This window comes from Mercenaria mercenaria, chromosome 17 (genome assembly GCF_021730395.1).
Source record: "Mercenaria mercenaria strain notata chromosome 17, MADL_Memer_1, whole genome shotgun sequence".
Classification (NCBI taxonomy): domain Eukaryota; kingdom Metazoa; phylum Mollusca; class Bivalvia; order Venerida; family Veneridae; genus Mercenaria; species Mercenaria mercenaria.
In genome coordinates, this window is record NC_069377.1 from 16,307,861 (window position 1) to 16,326,670 (window position 18,810).

The 18,810-nt window shown below is 36.5% G+C and overlaps 1 protein-coding gene across 1 annotated transcript in view; it reads right to left on the reverse strand.

Annotated features, from left to right (window-relative positions):
• LOC128550329 (uncharacterized) overlaps window positions 1-18,810 on the reverse strand; it is a 73,834-nt gene that overhangs the window by 40,384 nt on the left and 14,640 nt on the right. The window contains exons 7-11 of the mRNA XM_053529176.1: window positions 8,710-8,843; window positions 7,114-7,271; window positions 6,684-6,885; window positions 5,185-5,272; window positions 116-319 (exon numbers count right to left, since the gene is read on the reverse strand). Coding sequence (XP_053385151.1) covers window positions 116-319; window positions 5,185-5,272; window positions 6,684-6,885; window positions 7,114-7,271; window positions 8,710-8,843 — 786 coding nt within the window. The remainder of the gene's footprint in view (window positions 1-115; window positions 320-5,184; window positions 5,273-6,683; window positions 6,886-7,113; window positions 7,272-8,709; window positions 8,844-18,810) is intronic.

An 18,810-nucleotide genomic window follows, 5' to 3' on the forward strand; every position in this document is an offset into this window, starting at 1 on the left:
CGGACAGATGGACGGACGGACACCAGCGTCATAACATAATACGTCCCTTCGGGCGTATAATAAAGTTCCTCTGCTTTATAGCTTTCCAGTACTAACTTTATGTATGTTATCTCACCTAGATTTACTAGATATTTATCTTTCCCAATGGACTTTTTGTTAAAGGCTTCTCCATAGTATGTAAATGGTGGCATGGGTAGACCATTCTTGGCTCCATATATTGCACATTTCTTAAATGGACATGGTGACTGTCTCCAGGCATATCTTATTCCAACCACATTTTCTATGGAACATTCACTTGCATAACTTTGTGTCACATTATCTGTAAATATCAAATAGTAAACAGATGTTATTTTACTACAAGATGTAATCTACATATATATATAGTACATAAAACAAGAATGATGATAACACTGCATGACACATACACTCGGAAAATGCTTGAATAATGTAAAGTCCAAAACAGGGAGAACTTGGTATAAGATCAAGATTATTTTGAAGGGCAATGTGGGCTGCTGTATCAATGGGATGTGCAAAACAACCACATACAGTTACAAAAAATTTAAACGGAAACTGACCAGGAATCGACTACTGGTCCAGTATCTGACCACTTTTAGAGTATTGACTGTGACAGTTTTAGCTAGTTATGAATTATAACAATTGGTAAAAACTGGAAGTAGTTTTTATCACCCAACATTGCATTGTATTAGGCAGAATTCTGTTCTAGTTTTACTTTACACAGATACACTGAAAGGACTCGTGATCCCAAAGGACCCATAATACAACGACAGTGAGTCAAAGTGCAAGCAGACTGTTTTGTTAATTAATAAATCATACTAGTTTTACGAGATACCCACTGGTTTGCAAGGGTGTCAATAACTAATTTGATACTGGCTAGGTACATTAGATTTTGTCCTTGTTGTTGAGTAAACACAGTGTATCTAACTTTATATTGGATAGGTTAACTAGTTATTGTCCCTGTTGTTGAGTAAATGCAGTGTATCTAACTTGACAAAGGGTAAGTTCCCTAGCTATTGTCCCTGTTGTTGAGTAAATGCAGTGTATCTAACTTGACAATGGGTAAGTTCACTAGCTATTGTCCCTGATGTTGAGTAAATGCAGTGTATCTGACTTGACAATGGGTAAGTTCACTAGCTATTGTCCCTGATGTTGAGTAAATACAGGGTATCTGACTTGACCATGGGTAAGTTCACTAGCTATTGTCCCTGATATTGAGTAAATGCAGTGTATCTAACTTGACAATGGGTAAGTTCACTAGCTATTGTCCCTGATGTTGTGTAAATGCAGTGTATCTAACTTGACCATGGGTAAGTTCACTAGCTATTGTCCCTGATGTTGAGTAAATGCAGTGTATCTAACTTGACAATGGGTAAGTTCACTAGCTATTGTCCCTGTTGTTGTGTAAATGCAGTGTATCTAACTTGACAATGGGTAAGTTCACTAGCTATTGTCCCTGATATTGAGTAAATGCAGTGTATCTAACTTGACAATGGGTAAGTTCACTAGCTATTGTCCCTGATGTTGAGTAAATACAGGCTACCTAACTTGACAATGGGTAAGTTCACTAGCTATTGTCCCTGATATTGAGTAAATGCAGTGTATCTAACTTGACAATGGGTAAGTTCACTAGCTATTGTCCCTGCTGTTGAGTAAATACTGGGTATCTAACTTGACCATGGGTAAGTTCACTAGCTATTGTCCCTGATGTTGAGTAAATGCAGTGTATCTGACTTGACCATGGGTAAGTTCACAAGCTATTGTCCCTGATGTTGAGTAAATGCAGTGTATCTAACTTGACAATGGGTAAGTTCACTAGCTATTGTCCCTGATGTTGAGTAAATGCAGTGTATCTAACTTGACCATGGGTAAGTTCACTAGCTATTGTCCCTGATGTTGAGTAAATACAGGGTATCTGACTTGACCATGGGTAAGTTCACAAGCTATTGTCCCTGATGTTGAGTAAATGCAGTGTATCTAACTTGACCATGGGTAAGTTCACTAGCTATTGTCCCTGATGTTGAGTAAATGCAGTGTATCTAACTTGACAATGGGTAAGTTCACTAGCTATTGTCCCTGCTGTTGAGTAAATACTGGGTATCTAACTTGACCATGGGTAAGTTCACTAGCTATTGTCCCTGATGTTGAGTAAATGCAGTGTATCTGACTTGACAATGGGTAAGTTCACTAGCTATTGTCCCTGTTGTTGAGTAAATACAGGGTATCTAACTTGACCATGGGTAAGTTCACTAGGTATTGTCCCTGATGTTGAGTAAATGCAGTGTATCTGACTTGAAAATGGGTAAGTTCACTAGCTATTGTCCCTGATGTTGAGTAAATGCAGTGTATCTAACTTGACAATGGGTAAGTTCACTAGCTATTGTCAATGTTGTTGTGTAAATGCAGTGTATCTAACTTGACCATGGGTAAGTTCACTAGCTATTGTCCCTGTTGTTGTGTAAATGCAGTGTATCTAACTTGACCATGGGTAAGTTCACTAGCTATTGTCCCTGTTGTTGTGTAAATGCAGTGTATCTGACTTGACCATGGGTAAGTTCACAAGCTATTTTCCCTGTTGTTGAGTAAATGCAGTGTATCTGACTTGACAATGGGTAAGTTCACTAGCTATTGTCCCTGTTGTTGAGTAAATGCAGTGTATCTGACTTGACAATGGGTAAGTTCACTAGCTATTGTCCCTGTTGTTGAGTAAATGCAGTGTATCTGACTTGACAATGGGTAAGTTCACTAGCTATTGTCCCTGATGTTGAGTAAATGCAGTGTATCTGACTTGACAATGGGTAAGTTCACTAGCTATTGTCCCTGTTGTTGAGTAAATCAGTGTATCTGACTTGACAATGGGTAAGTTCACTAGCTATTGTCCCTGTTGTTGAGTAAATGCAGTGTATCTAACTTGACCATGGGTAAGTTCACTAGCTATTGTCCCTGTTGTTGAGTAAATGCAGTGTATCTGACTTGACAATGGGCAAGTTCACTAGCTATTGTCCCTGTTGTTGAGTAAATGCAGTGTATCTGACTTGACAATGGGTAAGTTCACTAGCTATTGTCCCTGTTGTTGAGTAAATGCAGTGTATCTGACTTGACAATGGGTAAGTTCACAAGCTATTGTCCCTGATGTTGAGTAAATACAGGGTATCTGACTTGACAATGGGTAAGTTCACTAGCTACTGTCCTTGTTGTTGAGTAAATGCAGTGTATCTAACTTGACAATGGGTAAGTTCACAAGCTATTGTCCCTGTTGTTGAGTAAATGCAGTGTATCTGACTTGACAATGGGTAAGTTCACAAGCTATTGTCCCTGATGTTGAGTAAATACAGTGTATATGACTTGACAATGGGTAAGTTCACTAGCTATTGTCCCTGTTGTTGAGTAAATACAGGGTATCTAACTTGACAATGGGTAAGTTCACTAGCTATTGTCCCTGTTGTTGAGTAAATACAGGGTATCTAACTTGACAATGGGTAAGTTCACTAGCTATTGTCCCTGTTGTTGAGTAAATACTGGGTATCTAACTTGACAAAGGGTAAGTTCACTAGCTATTGTCCGTGTTGTCGAGTAAATACTGGGTATCTAACTTGACAAAGGGTAAGTTCACTAGCTATTGTCCCTGCTGTCGAGTAAATACAGCGTATATAACTTGACAATGGGTAAGTTCACCAGCTATTGTCCTTGTTGTTGAGTAAATACAGTGTATATAACTTGACAATGGATACATTCACTAGCTACTAGTAGTGTCCCTGTTGTTGAGTAAATACAGGGTATCTAACTTGACAATGGGTAAGTTCACTAGCTATTGTCCCTGTCGTTGTGTAAATACAGTGTATCTAACTTGACAATGGTTAAGTTCACTAGCTATTGTCCCTGCTGTTGAGTTAATACAGTGAATGTAACTTTATACTGAATAAGCTCACTAGCTATTGTCCTTGTTGTTAAGTAAATACTGTGTATCTAACTTGACAATGGGTAAGTTCACTAGCTATTCTCCCTGTTGTTGTGTAAATACAGTGTATCTAACTTGACAATGGGTAAGTTCACTAGCTATTGTCCCTGTTGTTGTGTAATTACTGGGAACCTAACTTGACAATGGGTAAGTTCACTAGCTATTGTCCCTGTTGTTGAGTAAATACTGGGTATCTAACTTGACAAAGGGTAAGTTCACTAGCTATTGTCCCTGCTGTCGAGTAAATACAGTGTATCTAACTTGACAATGGGTAAGTTCACCAGCTATTGTCCTTGTTGTTGAGTAAATACAGTGTATATAACTTGACAATGGATACATTCACTAGCTACTAGTATTGTCCCTGTTGTTGAGTAAATACTGGGTATCTAACTTGACAATGGGTAAGTTCACTAGCTACTGTCCCTGTCGTTGTGTAAATACAGTGTATCTAACTTGACAATGGTTAAGTTCACTAGCTATTGTCCCTGCTGTTGAGTTAATACAGTGAATGTAACTTTATACTGAATAAGCTCACTAGCTATTGTCCTTGTTGTTAAGTAAATACTGTGTATCTAACTTGACAATGGGTAAGTTCACTAGCTATTCTCCCTGTTGTTGTGTAAATACAGTGTATCTAACTTGACAATGGGTAAGTTCACTAGCTATTGTCCTTGTTGTTGAGTAAATACTGGGTATCTAACTTGACAATGGGTAAATTCACTAGCTATTGTCCCTGCTGTTGAGTTAATACAGTGAATGTAACTTTATACTGAGTAAGTTCACTAGCTATTGTCCTTGTTGTTAAATAAATACAGTGTATCTAACTTGACAATGAGTAAGTTCACTAGCTATTGTCCCTGTTGTTGAGTAAAAAATATAGTGTATCTAAATTGATATTGGGCAAGTTTACTAGATATTGTCCTTGTTCGGTAAATACAGTGATCTAACCTGGTACTGGGTAAGTTCACTAGCTGTTGTCCTTTACTAAGATATTACCCTTCTTGTTGAGTAAATACTGTGTATCTAACTTGATACTGACATGGTTTGCTAGATACTGCCCTTCTTGTTCTGTAAATGCAGTATACCTAACCTGACCATGGATAAGTTCACTAGCTATTGCCCTTCTTGTTGAATAAATTCTATGTATCTAACTTGATACTGGTTAAGTTCAGTAGCTAGTGCCTTTGTTATGTAACTGTATAAACATTTACTTCTATCATAGCCCTGCCATGTTGTTGTTGGCAACCACCAAGCCTTGCCTGTCTCACATACTGCTGGTTTTACAAATGCACAACATATCTGAAATATCCAATGTATACTAAATGAGTTAAATTTACTGGAAAAGATATTACAGGACTTACTTTTTTTCTGGGTTTTCTCAATGTATAAAATTTCAGACTGAATAAAGTGAGAAGGACATACTTAATGATTCTGCAAGTTATTTTGCAAAGCTTATACCATTCATAAACCCAGAAAATACAAAACTGTATCCTTATAATTCCAGAAGCACTTATTATCTGGGACTTCGCAGATGTTTGCAATTAAAATATTGAAAACAATTGTTTTCCAAATTTCTGGTCAGGAATATAACCATTGTACAGAAAATGATCTAACTAAGATAATTATTGCTCACACAAAATTATTTTGTCCTGATACTAGGAATTTATTAAAGTCTATAGTAGCAATTTTATTGTGTCTGTTCAAATTAATCTTGACATCAAATGTTCTTCTGATTGTCATTTTGAATACATCTTCTGTTTTTGTTTACAAAAGAACAACTTATAAATTCTTGCACATTGGACTGGTGTTTCAGGTGACTTAAACCATGCTGGTAAAAACCATCCGGCACCCCAATACCAGATGTCTCTTGTGCTGTTAATGACAACTAACAATTCAAGCACTGATTATATATCATTTATAACAACTTGGATAAAAATCAAAAATCTTGAAAATTGCTCTTTATTCCTTATGGTATATTTCTCAGTTCAAAAAGTTTATTTCACAGGAAAAATACAGCATCATGCTTCAAATGATTCAACTAAAATTGAACTTCGCTGTTGTGCATCATTGAACATCATAACGTCATCTTTACTGTTAACTTTATGATGTTAATTCCCCCCTTTTGTTTAAACATGCTTCTTTAAGAAAATACAGTATGCAAGAAAAATAATATACTGCTGTTGGATAACTGTTCTAGTAGTAACTTGGTAGAGCCTTGATATTGCCAAAACAATTACCATTGAAATAAATATTAACATCTGCATCTACAACAGATTGTTACATGAAATTTACTTACATTGCAACATAAATAGCCATTTTAACAATCACTGATCTTATGAATATTTATAAGTGATATAAACCAAGGAATTTATTGACATATAGACTTGCGGCACATGATCTCTTTCAACCAATCACATGTCTTGTGTAAAGTTGGAATTAACTTCAAATATTGAACAGCATAAGAAATGTAAGAATTGTAAGAATGCAAGAAGAATGTAAATTTTCTGCAAACACCTTGCAACAGTTTACTATCTTCTGCACAATATTTTTAGTTATTCAAGAGAATATCTTGCAAGAATCTTATGTCAATAATTTTGTACTACTAGTCACTTTCAGAGTACTCACTTTTATGGAATTTTGAGAGAAATTTTTTTTTTTCGACTAAAATATGTGGGTTAGTCCCTTTAACTAAGCCAGTAAGAAACTGTACCTCAAATCCATCCAACCATCTTTGTTCCAAATCCATGGTATATTCCACTTCTACCTGGGTATATGTGTATGGTAGTTCAGCTCGTGTTATCACCACTTTGACTGGATATGGCCCTTGAAATGACACATTCTGTTTGTATGCCATAGCTAAACTTCCCAGAACCAGTCGGGCAGCTACATCTTGTTTGTCTCTTGTATGAACTCTGAACATATGGATAAAAGTGTGAGTCGACATGTCAAACAAGGCAATGTGGTTAAATTATTCAAAATGTAGCTTTTGTAGATCTGTAAAATCTTATCTGTGAAGTCTTACCTGAAATAACATAAGCGTGGCATGGTTTGGAATAATAATCCATTTCTCTAAAAACAGCTAAGTACTGCATTACCTTGGATACAATATGCATGTGTAAAACTCTTAAAAGCTGCCTTACCTTCCATAAGGTGAGGTAAAATCAGGTAGATCCATAGCAACAGCCATGAAAACATTCCTCAGTCTATGATTTGGAACATATCCATAGTCTGCCGTCTGGTGCCAGCGAATGTCTGGAAAACCTTCTGTCATTGTAAAATCTGGAATATCTCCAGCCAGCTGTCATATAAATTTATACTGTTCTGTTAGATATGTTTAATTCCATTTTTCAAAAGTATTTCAGTTCTGTAATGGCATTTAGTAAACCTAACATTCATTCCATGCAGTAGCATTACGTAGTTTCATAGGAGTAGAGTAGACAAACTTTTGTGACAGACAAGTCAAACTTAATATATATCCCTACATTAAAGACAAACATAATAAATGTAAGTTCACTGTTAAAGTAGTTCTGCATGCCTGATTAACCAGCAGTGAAGGCGTAACATTATTTATTTGAAAAACCTGGAATAATGCATTTTAGCCTGTTATGAAGTATCATGACAGATGCCAACAGTTTTATTTCATCCTGTGTATTAAGTACTGAACATTTATCGCTTCTGTCTTTCTAAATGTAAATCTTGACAATGGATAGTTTTGAAGTAAAATAATTAAAAATAATAATACAAGGACTTCAACTGATTTCTTTTATCAAATTAAAAACAATAATGCACACTGACCTGTATATAATTACCAGTATGTGGCTATATTACTGCAAGTAGGTTACACTATAACTATGAAAAGTTTCACTAAAATCTACATACAAACTGTAGTTGAACTTCATCTATATGCATGCAAAAATGTCATAAAAAGTGCTTTTCTCACAGAAACCCATTGTGACAATTGACCAGAGGACCAATTTATCCAAATCAGTCCAAAAAAATAAAGCATGCATCTTATGAAAGCATAATGGTTTAATTAAATTGTAAATTGCATAAATATTTGTTTCAAACAAGCTTAACTATCTTGAGAAAATCATTAATGTATTAGTCTACAGTAGACTGACGGAAGAACCTCTCTACATTTATGTTGAATACACTGTACTCGCACTGCTACCTTTTTATTCTTTCCTTTATTCTGCTTACACAAGACATATACTAGCCACGTAAGAAACCCGAAATAGATAGATTAAGTTTTTTGTTGTGTTTCTAGACACATAATTATCTAAATTGATGGGAAGGCAGGCAGGCAAGCAGAGGTAAAGGCAGGCAGGGAGCAGGCAGGCGGGTGGGCAGGCATGCAGGGGGCAGGCAGGCGGGCGGGCAGGCATGCAGGGGGCAGGCAGGCAAGCAGCAGGAAAGGCAGGCAGGAGGCAGGCATATTGAGGTTACTACAAGGTTTCTTCAGGTCCTAATTAGATTTTCTATAGTGGAAAGGCAACACATTTACATACAGTTAAACCTGCTTTAACGGTCACCTCTATTAATCAGCCAGTGTTTTATTTATTCTATAAATTACCTGCATTAAACAGCCACCTGCTGTAAACAACCACTTTTTCCCACTCCCTTAGCTGGCTGCTTAAGACAGGTTTTACTGTAGTCATTATTTCATCTCTTTTCATTTGGAGAAAGAAACATACAGTCATGAATTTTCTTAAAATAACTTTCTGTTGCTAAGTTACCTGGACAAAACCAAACGGGAATAACTGGCTTGTGCCTCCAGACATTGAGAACTTCTTCCTCCAGTCATCTATCATGGCAGGAAATGTACAGTTGTACAATTCTTTATTTGTGTGTTTTCCAGAATTACTCTCTCCTGAAAATCACATCAACTGAATTACAGTGCAACCTCTACAACAAACACCACAGGGAAAACTACAAGGTCAGAGGAAACAGTATGCTCAAAACTGTTTCCATGCTGGCCAGTAAAATAGAGTATATCTGAGGAAACTAGAGCTATCACTGGAGTGACATTGACCTTTTCACTTTATGAACTTTATCATATATGATGTAGGTGTTGATGTGGAACAACTGTTCTAAATCTGAATAAAATCCACAGAGTAAATAATAGAAATAAAAACAATGTGCATCAAAACATTAACCTGCATTAGTCATGAGCCTTGTGTCATCTAATGTAGGTCATGATGTTGAGCAACAATTTGAAGTTTGAATAAAATCCATGTAAAGACAGAGTGCAAGTACAAAAGGTGCAATAATTCATGAACTATTGGTGCCAGAGTTATGGACCTTGTGTCATATGATGTAGTTGATGATGAGGAACAGCTATTTTAAATTAGAGCGGGGTCATATAATACCGAACGGGTGCCTAAATCCGATCAAAAGCTCGATTTCTTTAAGCTTTTGATGCACTCTGATTTCCCATGAAAATGACATCAGAAATGTGACGTCACATTCCTTTCCGCGAAATTGGCCACCATAGGAAGTTCAAGAGCGTGTTTTTTCAAACAGTTCAAAAGTTTACAAGACATATATCCACATGGTAAGTAGCATTTATCGAATCCTTAATTCAGATGTGCATGCTAGTAAGGATATACAATGATTTAGATAACGATTTGGTTTCATATCTGGCATGATTATAAATGTAACATAAGCATGCATGCTTTCAAGGCAGGTAACTCACCGACGCAGTGAGTTACAGTGGTGTTCGGAATAAGGTTCACCTCAAATGGCAAAGGCGTTTATTACCGAACAGCATTTTGTAAATTAACATTTGTAAATGATGTACCGTACAAACGTGTCTGTGGCGAATAAAGTGCCGCATTATAAATAAATAAATAAATAGATAGATAAATACAAATGTAGATAAATAAATAAATAAATAAATAAATACAAATGTAGATAAATAGTTTTCAGCATCTTCTGATCAAGGCAAAATAGCGACTGTTATAAAACATAGTTGAACTACATGAGCTCTGTCTCTGATATCAAAGAAACGTTGAAAATATCACAGATTGAAAGAGTATAAATTGTTTCAATAAAGTAAAGAGCTTCTTTTTTTGTTTTAGCCATGAGTCGTCAGATTGGTGCCAAGAAGCATCAGTGTTATGACGTGAAAATATTAGATCACGCTGCTGATTTGGTCAGAAGCAAGAACATCTCTCTGAACCAAGCATCAAAAGAATATGGTATCCCTAAGGCTACTCTTCATGACAGAGTGCATTACAAGTATGATGAACACAAAGTGGGCACTAAAACTGTATTGACGTCAGATGAAGAGGAGCTTATTGTTAAATGGGCTGTTCAAAGATAGGGTATGAGCGCACAAGGAAAGAATTGGTAGCAATTGTAAAGAAAATACTCGATGAAGATGGGCGAGTCAATCCTTTCAAGGACAACAGACCAGGGAAGAACTGGGTTAAGGGTTTCTTCAAGCGCCACCCAGAGCTGACGCTCCGCACAACTTTACAAATTGGCAAGGAAAGAGCAATTATCTCACCGGAGAAGACAAGAAAGTGGTTTGAAGATTTCAAGTCATATATTGAGACAGAACTTGGCGATACAGAGTTACTGAAGGATCCATCAAGAATATATAACGCTGACGAAAGTGGATTCTCACTCTGTGCTAAAGGTAACCAGGTTGTTGGGTGTAAGGGTGCGCCTGTTGTATACCAGTACGGCAACAGTGACAAAACACAACTCACTGTTATGGCAGCGGCTAGCGCGACGGGCCATTATGTTCCCCCTATGATTGTCTTTCCAGGACAGAGATTTTCTTACAATCCGCTTGAAGTTTTGAAGAAGCAGCACTAGGGCGATCTTCAACTGGCTGAATGGATTCAGAGGTGTTTTGTGACTGGTTACAAAATGTCTTTGTTCCAGCTGTTAATGCTAGGAACGTGAAAAAGCCACTTCTTCTGCTAGGAGATGGTCATAGTACGCATATTACTATGGAGGCATCAAACATATGTATTGAGAATGGAATTGAGTTATACTGCTTATTGGAACATTCATCTCACGTTATGCAGCCTTTAGATTTACGCCTGTTTAGTTCATTGAAGCGTGCCTGGAGACAATCAGTGAGGGACTGGCAAGCTGATCATGTCGGAGAATTTGTAACAAAACGAACCTTTGCACAAGTTTTCAAGAAAGCTTGGATTGAAAGCACTACGGTAGATGTAGCTGTTAAGGGATTTCTCGAAGCAGGGTTGTTCCCGTTCAGTCCAGAGACAGTTATTGGTTCAGTAAAAATCGAACCCAGCAAAGTTTTTGTATCTACTGCTTCCCCAGATGACAGCTCTAAGGTCAACACTGATAAACTTGTAGTTCCTCAGGAGGATGAAATGGGCGATAACAAACCAAGCTCACCTGAAAACAACCGCAAATCAAGTCCTGAAACCACTTGCAAAGAAAGGGGCCCGGATACACAGTGCAGTGATAGTGAGGTGACAACTAAGCAATTGACAGAAAGTGACAATACATGTAATACACCAACAAAAACACCCGGTACACAGGCGCCCGGTCCAGCTGCAACACCGTTCAGCAAATTTCTATTGGTACCACAAAGTATAAAAGGCTCAAAGCAGAAAGTTAAGAGGGCTGTGCTGCCAAAGGCCATTACTGGGGCTGCTTATAGAAAGATCATGGAAGAAAAACGGGCCAAGAAAGAACAGGAAGAAATTGATAAACTGAACCGACAAGAAGAGAAATTGCGTAAACAGAAGGAAAGGGAGCAGCAACTGCAGCTGAAAAGGGTTGAAAAGCAAGCAAAACTCCAGAAGAGAGAAGCAGACAAAGAAAAAAAGAGAGAAAGGATTTACAAGGCATTAGAAGAATCAGATTCTGACGACAACATGGCTGTTGAAGCCGGTATTTGTTATGCGTGTGACAAGGCCTATTCTGATTTCATAGAATGTCCTAACTGTTTCAGGAGGTTTCATCTGGCATGTGTATCTGATGAATTAGACCAGGCCACCGATGATCTTCCATTCGAGTGCAAATATTGCTAAAACTTCAGTTGTACATTAAGTTATAGAATGGTTACGCAAAAAGCGTTGGTTTGCTGAATTTGCTTATGAAATGAAACAAAATTTGATTTAAAGACATTTAGAATGTCAACTTTCTATTGTTTGTGCAGTCTGAAATAAGCATATACTTTGAGGTTTTACTATCCGTTTCTAAAGGATTCTGTGCACAGTCTTTATGATATTTTTAAATGAAATACAGCTGTAGTTTTCATAACTATGTCTTATTATGGAATATGTTTTCATGTTACAGTGTTCTTCAGCATTTTTTAAAAAGACAGCCTTGTTCGGAATTAGAGTACCGTTTGTTCGGTACTGGAGTCCTTGTTCGGTAATAGAGTACTTAGGCTATTGTTGCAACAGTCTTATTATGGCTATATATAAAATCATACAAATGTGAGACTCCATGCAAAAAGAACCTAAATACCAATCGTCGTTTTGGTAAATAGAAAATGAAATTATTGGCATGCATTACCGAACATAATGATTATGTTGCTTAAGTGTTTGGTAATAGGTGACCCCGCTCTATATCAAATATATTAAGTACTAACTGAGACAGAGTAAAAGTATATCAAAACCTTTCCAGTTTAACCTCAATTTCTAAATAAAATGTACCCAAATTCATAAAATATATAATGTGGAACAACTATTTTTTAAGCCTGAATCACATCCTTTCAGTTATTATAGTGACATTGTGAAAGTGCATCAAAACTTTAACCTGAATTAAAAGTAAAGAGGGTTAAAATTTATGAAATATTGGTGCCAGAGTTATGGACCTTGTGTTAAGTGATGTGGGTGATGATATGGAACAAAAAACATCAAACAGTAGGAATCAAATCTATCATACACCATACATAAGTGAGAGTGAGAGTTATTGCCCTTGAGTCATTCAAATATATGCATGTAATGAATTTAAGTTTAAAGCCATTACATTAAGAAAATTACAACAGAGATAAAGCGAAAGTGCATCAAAACTTTAACCATGATTCTGTACAATGGATGCAAGGGTAGGTGGGATAGCTCTCCTGCGTTTGTTGTAAATAAAACATGTTGTTGCTATTACGACAGGTCTTTGTCTGACAGGAAATGAAACGTAAGGTTTTGCAAAGACTGGTTTGCTAACACAGGTTATACTGTACATATATGAAAATAGACTGTGTTGGTGTTAGAACAAGGAGTCAACTGTTAAAGGCTGTGAGGTTGTGATTTTGAACACTGCTGCTCTAACAAACATATCTTCTAACATGTCAGTACTTAATTTTCCTTCGAACTTTAAACTTCACGTAACTTCACATACATCATTAAAGCATTGGAAACTAGTTTATGGCCAGAATAACTTTAGTGAACTTTAATGTTGCTCTTGTCAAGTAAGTCAGTAATCTTGAAAATTATCAAAACTCATGAAATTCTTGGGTATTACATGGGAATAATAAGGCAACCTAGAAGTTGATTACAGCCATGTTTTTTTAATTATTTGGCAGTCAACTCAAAGTAAACGAAATTTAACTTTCTGTATTTAAGGTGTTACGCACTATAACGGTGCCCTACTGTTGTCTTATGTGTTGCTTTGTTCGTTTTTCTATGTTATTCAGTTGATCGTGGTTGTGTATTTATCTTTGGTATATGAGTGTCTGCGCTAGTTTGGTTTACGTTGTAGTGTGACTGTTACTAAGAACATGGCATTCCCTTTGTATATTCATCCTTGTTCAACTTTCCCATTCGGGTTCCTTTCCACCCCCCACCCCCCATTTTGCCCCTTACCATTTCCTTCCCCTCCATCTATATTTACCATAAATTAATATGTACTTGTTGGCTGTTTGAAGCAACCTGTCTGAAATATTTTTCCATTACAGCTTCTTTTTGTTGTGGGCCTACTATGCAAATGCGCGGCTCTGGGGCTGTGTTTTTAGTGCTCTGTGCTTCAAAGAAATCTACCGTTACCTATTATCTTTTGACATTACAGAGTAACCAAACACCTCTGGCTATTTTTGACGTATTTAAAGCCCAATGAAGTAGCTTAAACTTGTAACAAGTACAAACAGTGACAGACTAATTTCTCTTGTTTTCTACTGGTGTTATAGTACATTTTTTACAATGGGTTGGCTGATAATTACACTGGAGAAAATATCAGCGAAATTTGTCAATTTGCGAAATTCCCTAATATTTCCACTTCCCAAACTTAACTTCAGTTTTCCATAAGTCTTGGAACACCCTTAATCTTGGGACACCCCTAAAGTCTAGAAAAATAATTATTTTTCTTGTCCCTAATTTTTTGGACATGTATTTTCTCAGCGTATTTTTTGTCCCTAAGTGTTGGGACAATGGTTGTGTACTGATTCAAGATGTAACTCAAATACCGTTATTATACATTGTTTGGTGCTGTATCGATTGAAATATCAAATAATTGTAAGAACCAAAGAATATTTTTTGTAACATTTTCTGGTTGTGTTTTTAGTTGATATTCCTTGACAGTAAAGTGTTTTTTACAATACCAGTTAAGTGTTGTATATTTTTTTGCTGCAGCCAGGAAGTCCGTTGGTTATTTATTTTTATTTACCACTGACTGGAATTTACCCGCAAATTGTACAGATATCAAAATGCCATGCCGGTAATTTTCCATTCCGCGAGCACGTGCGACCTATTGTAATGTGGAACTTACATTGCCGTTATTTTTGTTTATTGACACATATACAAACAAGAGGGCCATGAAGGCCCTGTATCACTCACCTGACCTATTGACCTAAAGATCATCAAGATAGTTTCATTAAGATATGGTCATAAATGTAGCCTCTAAAGTGTTAACTTACTTTTTCTTTGATTTGACCTGGTGACCTAGTTTTTGACCCCACATGACCCAGATTTGAACTTGACCTAAAGATCATCAGGATTAACATTCTGACTAAGTTTCATGAAGATACAGTCATAAATGTGGCCTCTAGAATGTTAACAAGCTTTTCCTTTGATTTGACCTGGTGACCTAGTTTTTGACTCCACCTGACCCAGATTTGACCTTGACCTATAGATCATCAAGACTAACATTCTGACCAAGTTTCATTAAGATATGGTCATAAATGTGGCCTCTAGAGTGTTAACTAGCTTTTCCTTTGATTTGACCTGGTGACATAGTTTTTGACCCTACATGACCCAGATTCAAACTGGACTTTGAGATCATCGTGATTAACATTCTGACCAAGTTTCATGAAGATATAGTCATAAATGTGGCCTCTACAGTGTTAACAAGCTTTTCCTTGATTTGACCTGGTGACCTCATTTCTGACCCCAGATGACCCAATATCGAACTCGTCCAAGATTTTATTGAGGGTAACATTCTGACCAAGTTTCATTAAGACTGGTTCAAAATTGTGACCTCTATAGAGTGTTAACAGTCAAATTGTTGACAACGGACGACTGACGATGGACGACGGACACAAGGCGATCACAAACGCTCACCTTGAGCACTTCGTGCTCAGGTGAGCTAAAAACGTGTCATGCATTCATTTTTTAATATTATCGCTTCAAATTTTCAACACCGATTGAGAAGTAATATAGTTTGAATTCTATAACAATTTTAAAAAGATATCGGCAGAAATGTAGGCAAAATTCTATAAAAACGGTCAAATTTTCATAAAATTACCTGCAAAATTTCAAACAGTGCAATCCTAAATACTTATTTCTTTCGAAAAGTAAATAAATAATACATACAATGGGCATAAAATTCAGACTTTTCACCAGGAAGTAAACAAGAGCTGTCCGTAAGACAGCCAAGCTCGACTATTCGAAATATTGTCACAGAAGCAGGAAATTATTACCCAAAATGTTAAATATCAAAAGAGTTTTAATTTTGAAAGGGGACATAATTTGACCAAAATGCATATCAGAGTAATGGGACTTGATGCTATCAACTAGTTTTATAACCCCGAAGAAACATGTTAAGTTTCAATTCCATATCTGCATTAGTTTTGGAGATAGTAACTTGCATGTAAAACTTTAACCAGAATTTTCTAAGTCCAAAAGGGGGCATAATTTGCCCAAAATACATGTCAGAGTTATAGGACTTGATTCTGTCAACTAGTTTTATAACCCCGAAGACACATGTGAAGTTTCAATTCAATATCTGCATTAGTTTTGGAGATAGTAACTTGCATGTAAAACTTTAACCAGAATTTTCTAAGTCCAAAAGGGGGCATAATTTGCCCAAAATACATGTCAGAGTTATGGAACTTGACCCAGTGAGGTAGGTAATTGATCTTGAAAAAGAAAAAATAAGTTTTAAATCCATATGCCTTTTAGTAATAGCTGTATGTTCTTGCACGCAAAACTTTAACCAGAATTTTCTAAGTCCAAAAGGGGGCATAATTTGGCCAAAATACATGTCAGAGTTATTGGACTTGACCTAGTGATGTAGGTAATTGATCTAGAAAAAGAAAAACTAAGTTTCAAATCTATATGCCTTTTGGTAATAGCTGTATGTACTTGCACGCAAAACCAGAATTTTCTAAGTCCAAAAGGGGGCATAATTTGGCCAAAATGAAGGTCAGAGTTATGGGACTTGCTGCTATCAACTAGTTTTATAACCCCGAAGACACATGTGAAGTTTCAATTCAATATCTGCATTAGTTTTGGAGATAGTAACTTGCATGTAAAACTTTAACCAGAATTTTCTAAGTCCAAAAGGGGGCATAATTTGCTCAAAATACATGTTAGAGTTATGGAACTTGACCCAGTGAGGTTGGTAATTGACCTAGAAAAAGAATAAATAAGTTTCAAAGCTATATGCCTTTAAATGATAGCTGTATGTACTTGCATGCAAAAACTTAACCTAGGTGTGACGCCGACGCCAGGGTGAGTAGAATAGCTAGACTATTCTTCGAATAGTCAAGCTAAAAAAACAGAATAGAAAAGTCTTAAATAATGAGAAAGCAGCAACAATTTAAAAATATGGAGTAAAACGATTTTTGGCTAACAGATTTCTGTTAGTGCGGCAGAAAAGGTTACGTGAACGTAAATAGAAAATGCGGTTAAAAAAACAACAAAAACAATAATGATGTCGTTGTGGTTTTTTAATAAGTTTTGAATGAATCTTTATACATGTATTTTTTGACACGACACTTTATAATAAGATATTCTTCTCACACCATTCTGTAATTTCCTTGAGGGCAAATAGGTCACGGAGGTAGGATATCCGCTTTTATAGTTTGACACGTTTACCTGTCAGTTTATATGGGATATTGCACATTCGCTTTAAGAAATTAAAGAAGGAACTTTTTACTGATTTTTATAACACTAGATCTACTTCTCAGCACTTTAAGAACTGAGGTGGTACCATACCTGTCAAGTCTGACGCTTGAATCGTGATTCTCACGAATTCAAAGTTTGATCATGATTTAACAAATTTGGAGCATTTTCTCACGCTTTCTAAAAAAATCAGACAAAAAAATTGTGGACCACTTATTTTCTCTAATTTGCCATCTGGCATCGTTATTTTAAGACAGGATGAGACAACAATAAACAGAAAACACATGTCAAGTGTCATTTTTTAATGTACTGATTACGTAACAGACCTGCCCAAACTGGTTCTGGCCAGTTTTTGTTTTAACCGAAGCTTCCCGAAAAAGATCCGTATGACTATGAGCCAATTACATAAATCATCGATATTGACCGGCTGGTTACTATTTATGCTATTCGTGGACATTGCATTGTCGGAAAAGTATTAGAACCATTCGCGCACTTGACCTTGACCGACACTAAAAAAACATGAAGATGCCAAAAAAAAAAAAAAAAAGAATTATTCATCAAAATAAAACAACGCGTGGGAACTGGAATTTCCTTGGCTTAGAATTAAAAGCAAACAATGGACCTAGTTTTGCTTTCTGCAAGCTATGCAGGAAGTAAGTTGTATGCACAACCGTTTTTCCGGTGCAGGTTTAAACCGAAAGTACATTTCAAATCGAAAGTAGAATATGTAGATCAGTGAGACATTTTGTTTGTATTAAAGGGAAAGACCCCTCCTGCCCCCACCTCCATTTGTCCCGCGCCACGACTCGCACGAATCTCACTCATTCATATTTTGGAAACTTGACAGGTATGGGCGGTACGATCAAACAGTGATGTGCCACATGGCGCGAAAACATGACGTAATGCCATGAAAACCTTGGGGAAACTATACCGCTTTAATCTCCACTTCAAATGTCATGATACCGACATACTTCTTTTAGCTCTTTGAGGGGGTGTTAATTGATGATGAAAACAAGGCCAATTACTTAGTTTATCAACAGAATAATTATCGATAATCGTTAACATTATTTTTTTTTGCTTTCAACATGGGTGGGTGGGGGATGATACCCGATGACGACTATTTTGTCCATATTTTTGGGACACTTTTCAAAACAATTCTTTTTCGGGAAATAAGTCTTGGGACAGTGAAAAAAATAATTATTTTATGCTGTCCCAACACTTGGGGGAAAATACGGTATGTAACGGTGGGCAGTTAATCAATGCTGGAATCTGTACCAGGACAAAACTGTTCTCTGCAAGTAACTGCCAACTTCCTTAAAGATATTCAAAACTTCAGCTATATCTATACGATCAACAATTTTCATTCTAATATGCTTATCTCTGTTTAAACACTCCTATGCTAGAATGACGTCACGTTAACGTGCGGTGACGTCAAAGGTTTTGTTGCGACCAAGAAAGAGCGCTTCTATATTTCATCTACTGTTTTAGATTAACAGCACATTAGAATTGAAATAATTTATAGCAAAAGAGTGTTTTAACAATATCTATACACTAGGGCAGTAATAC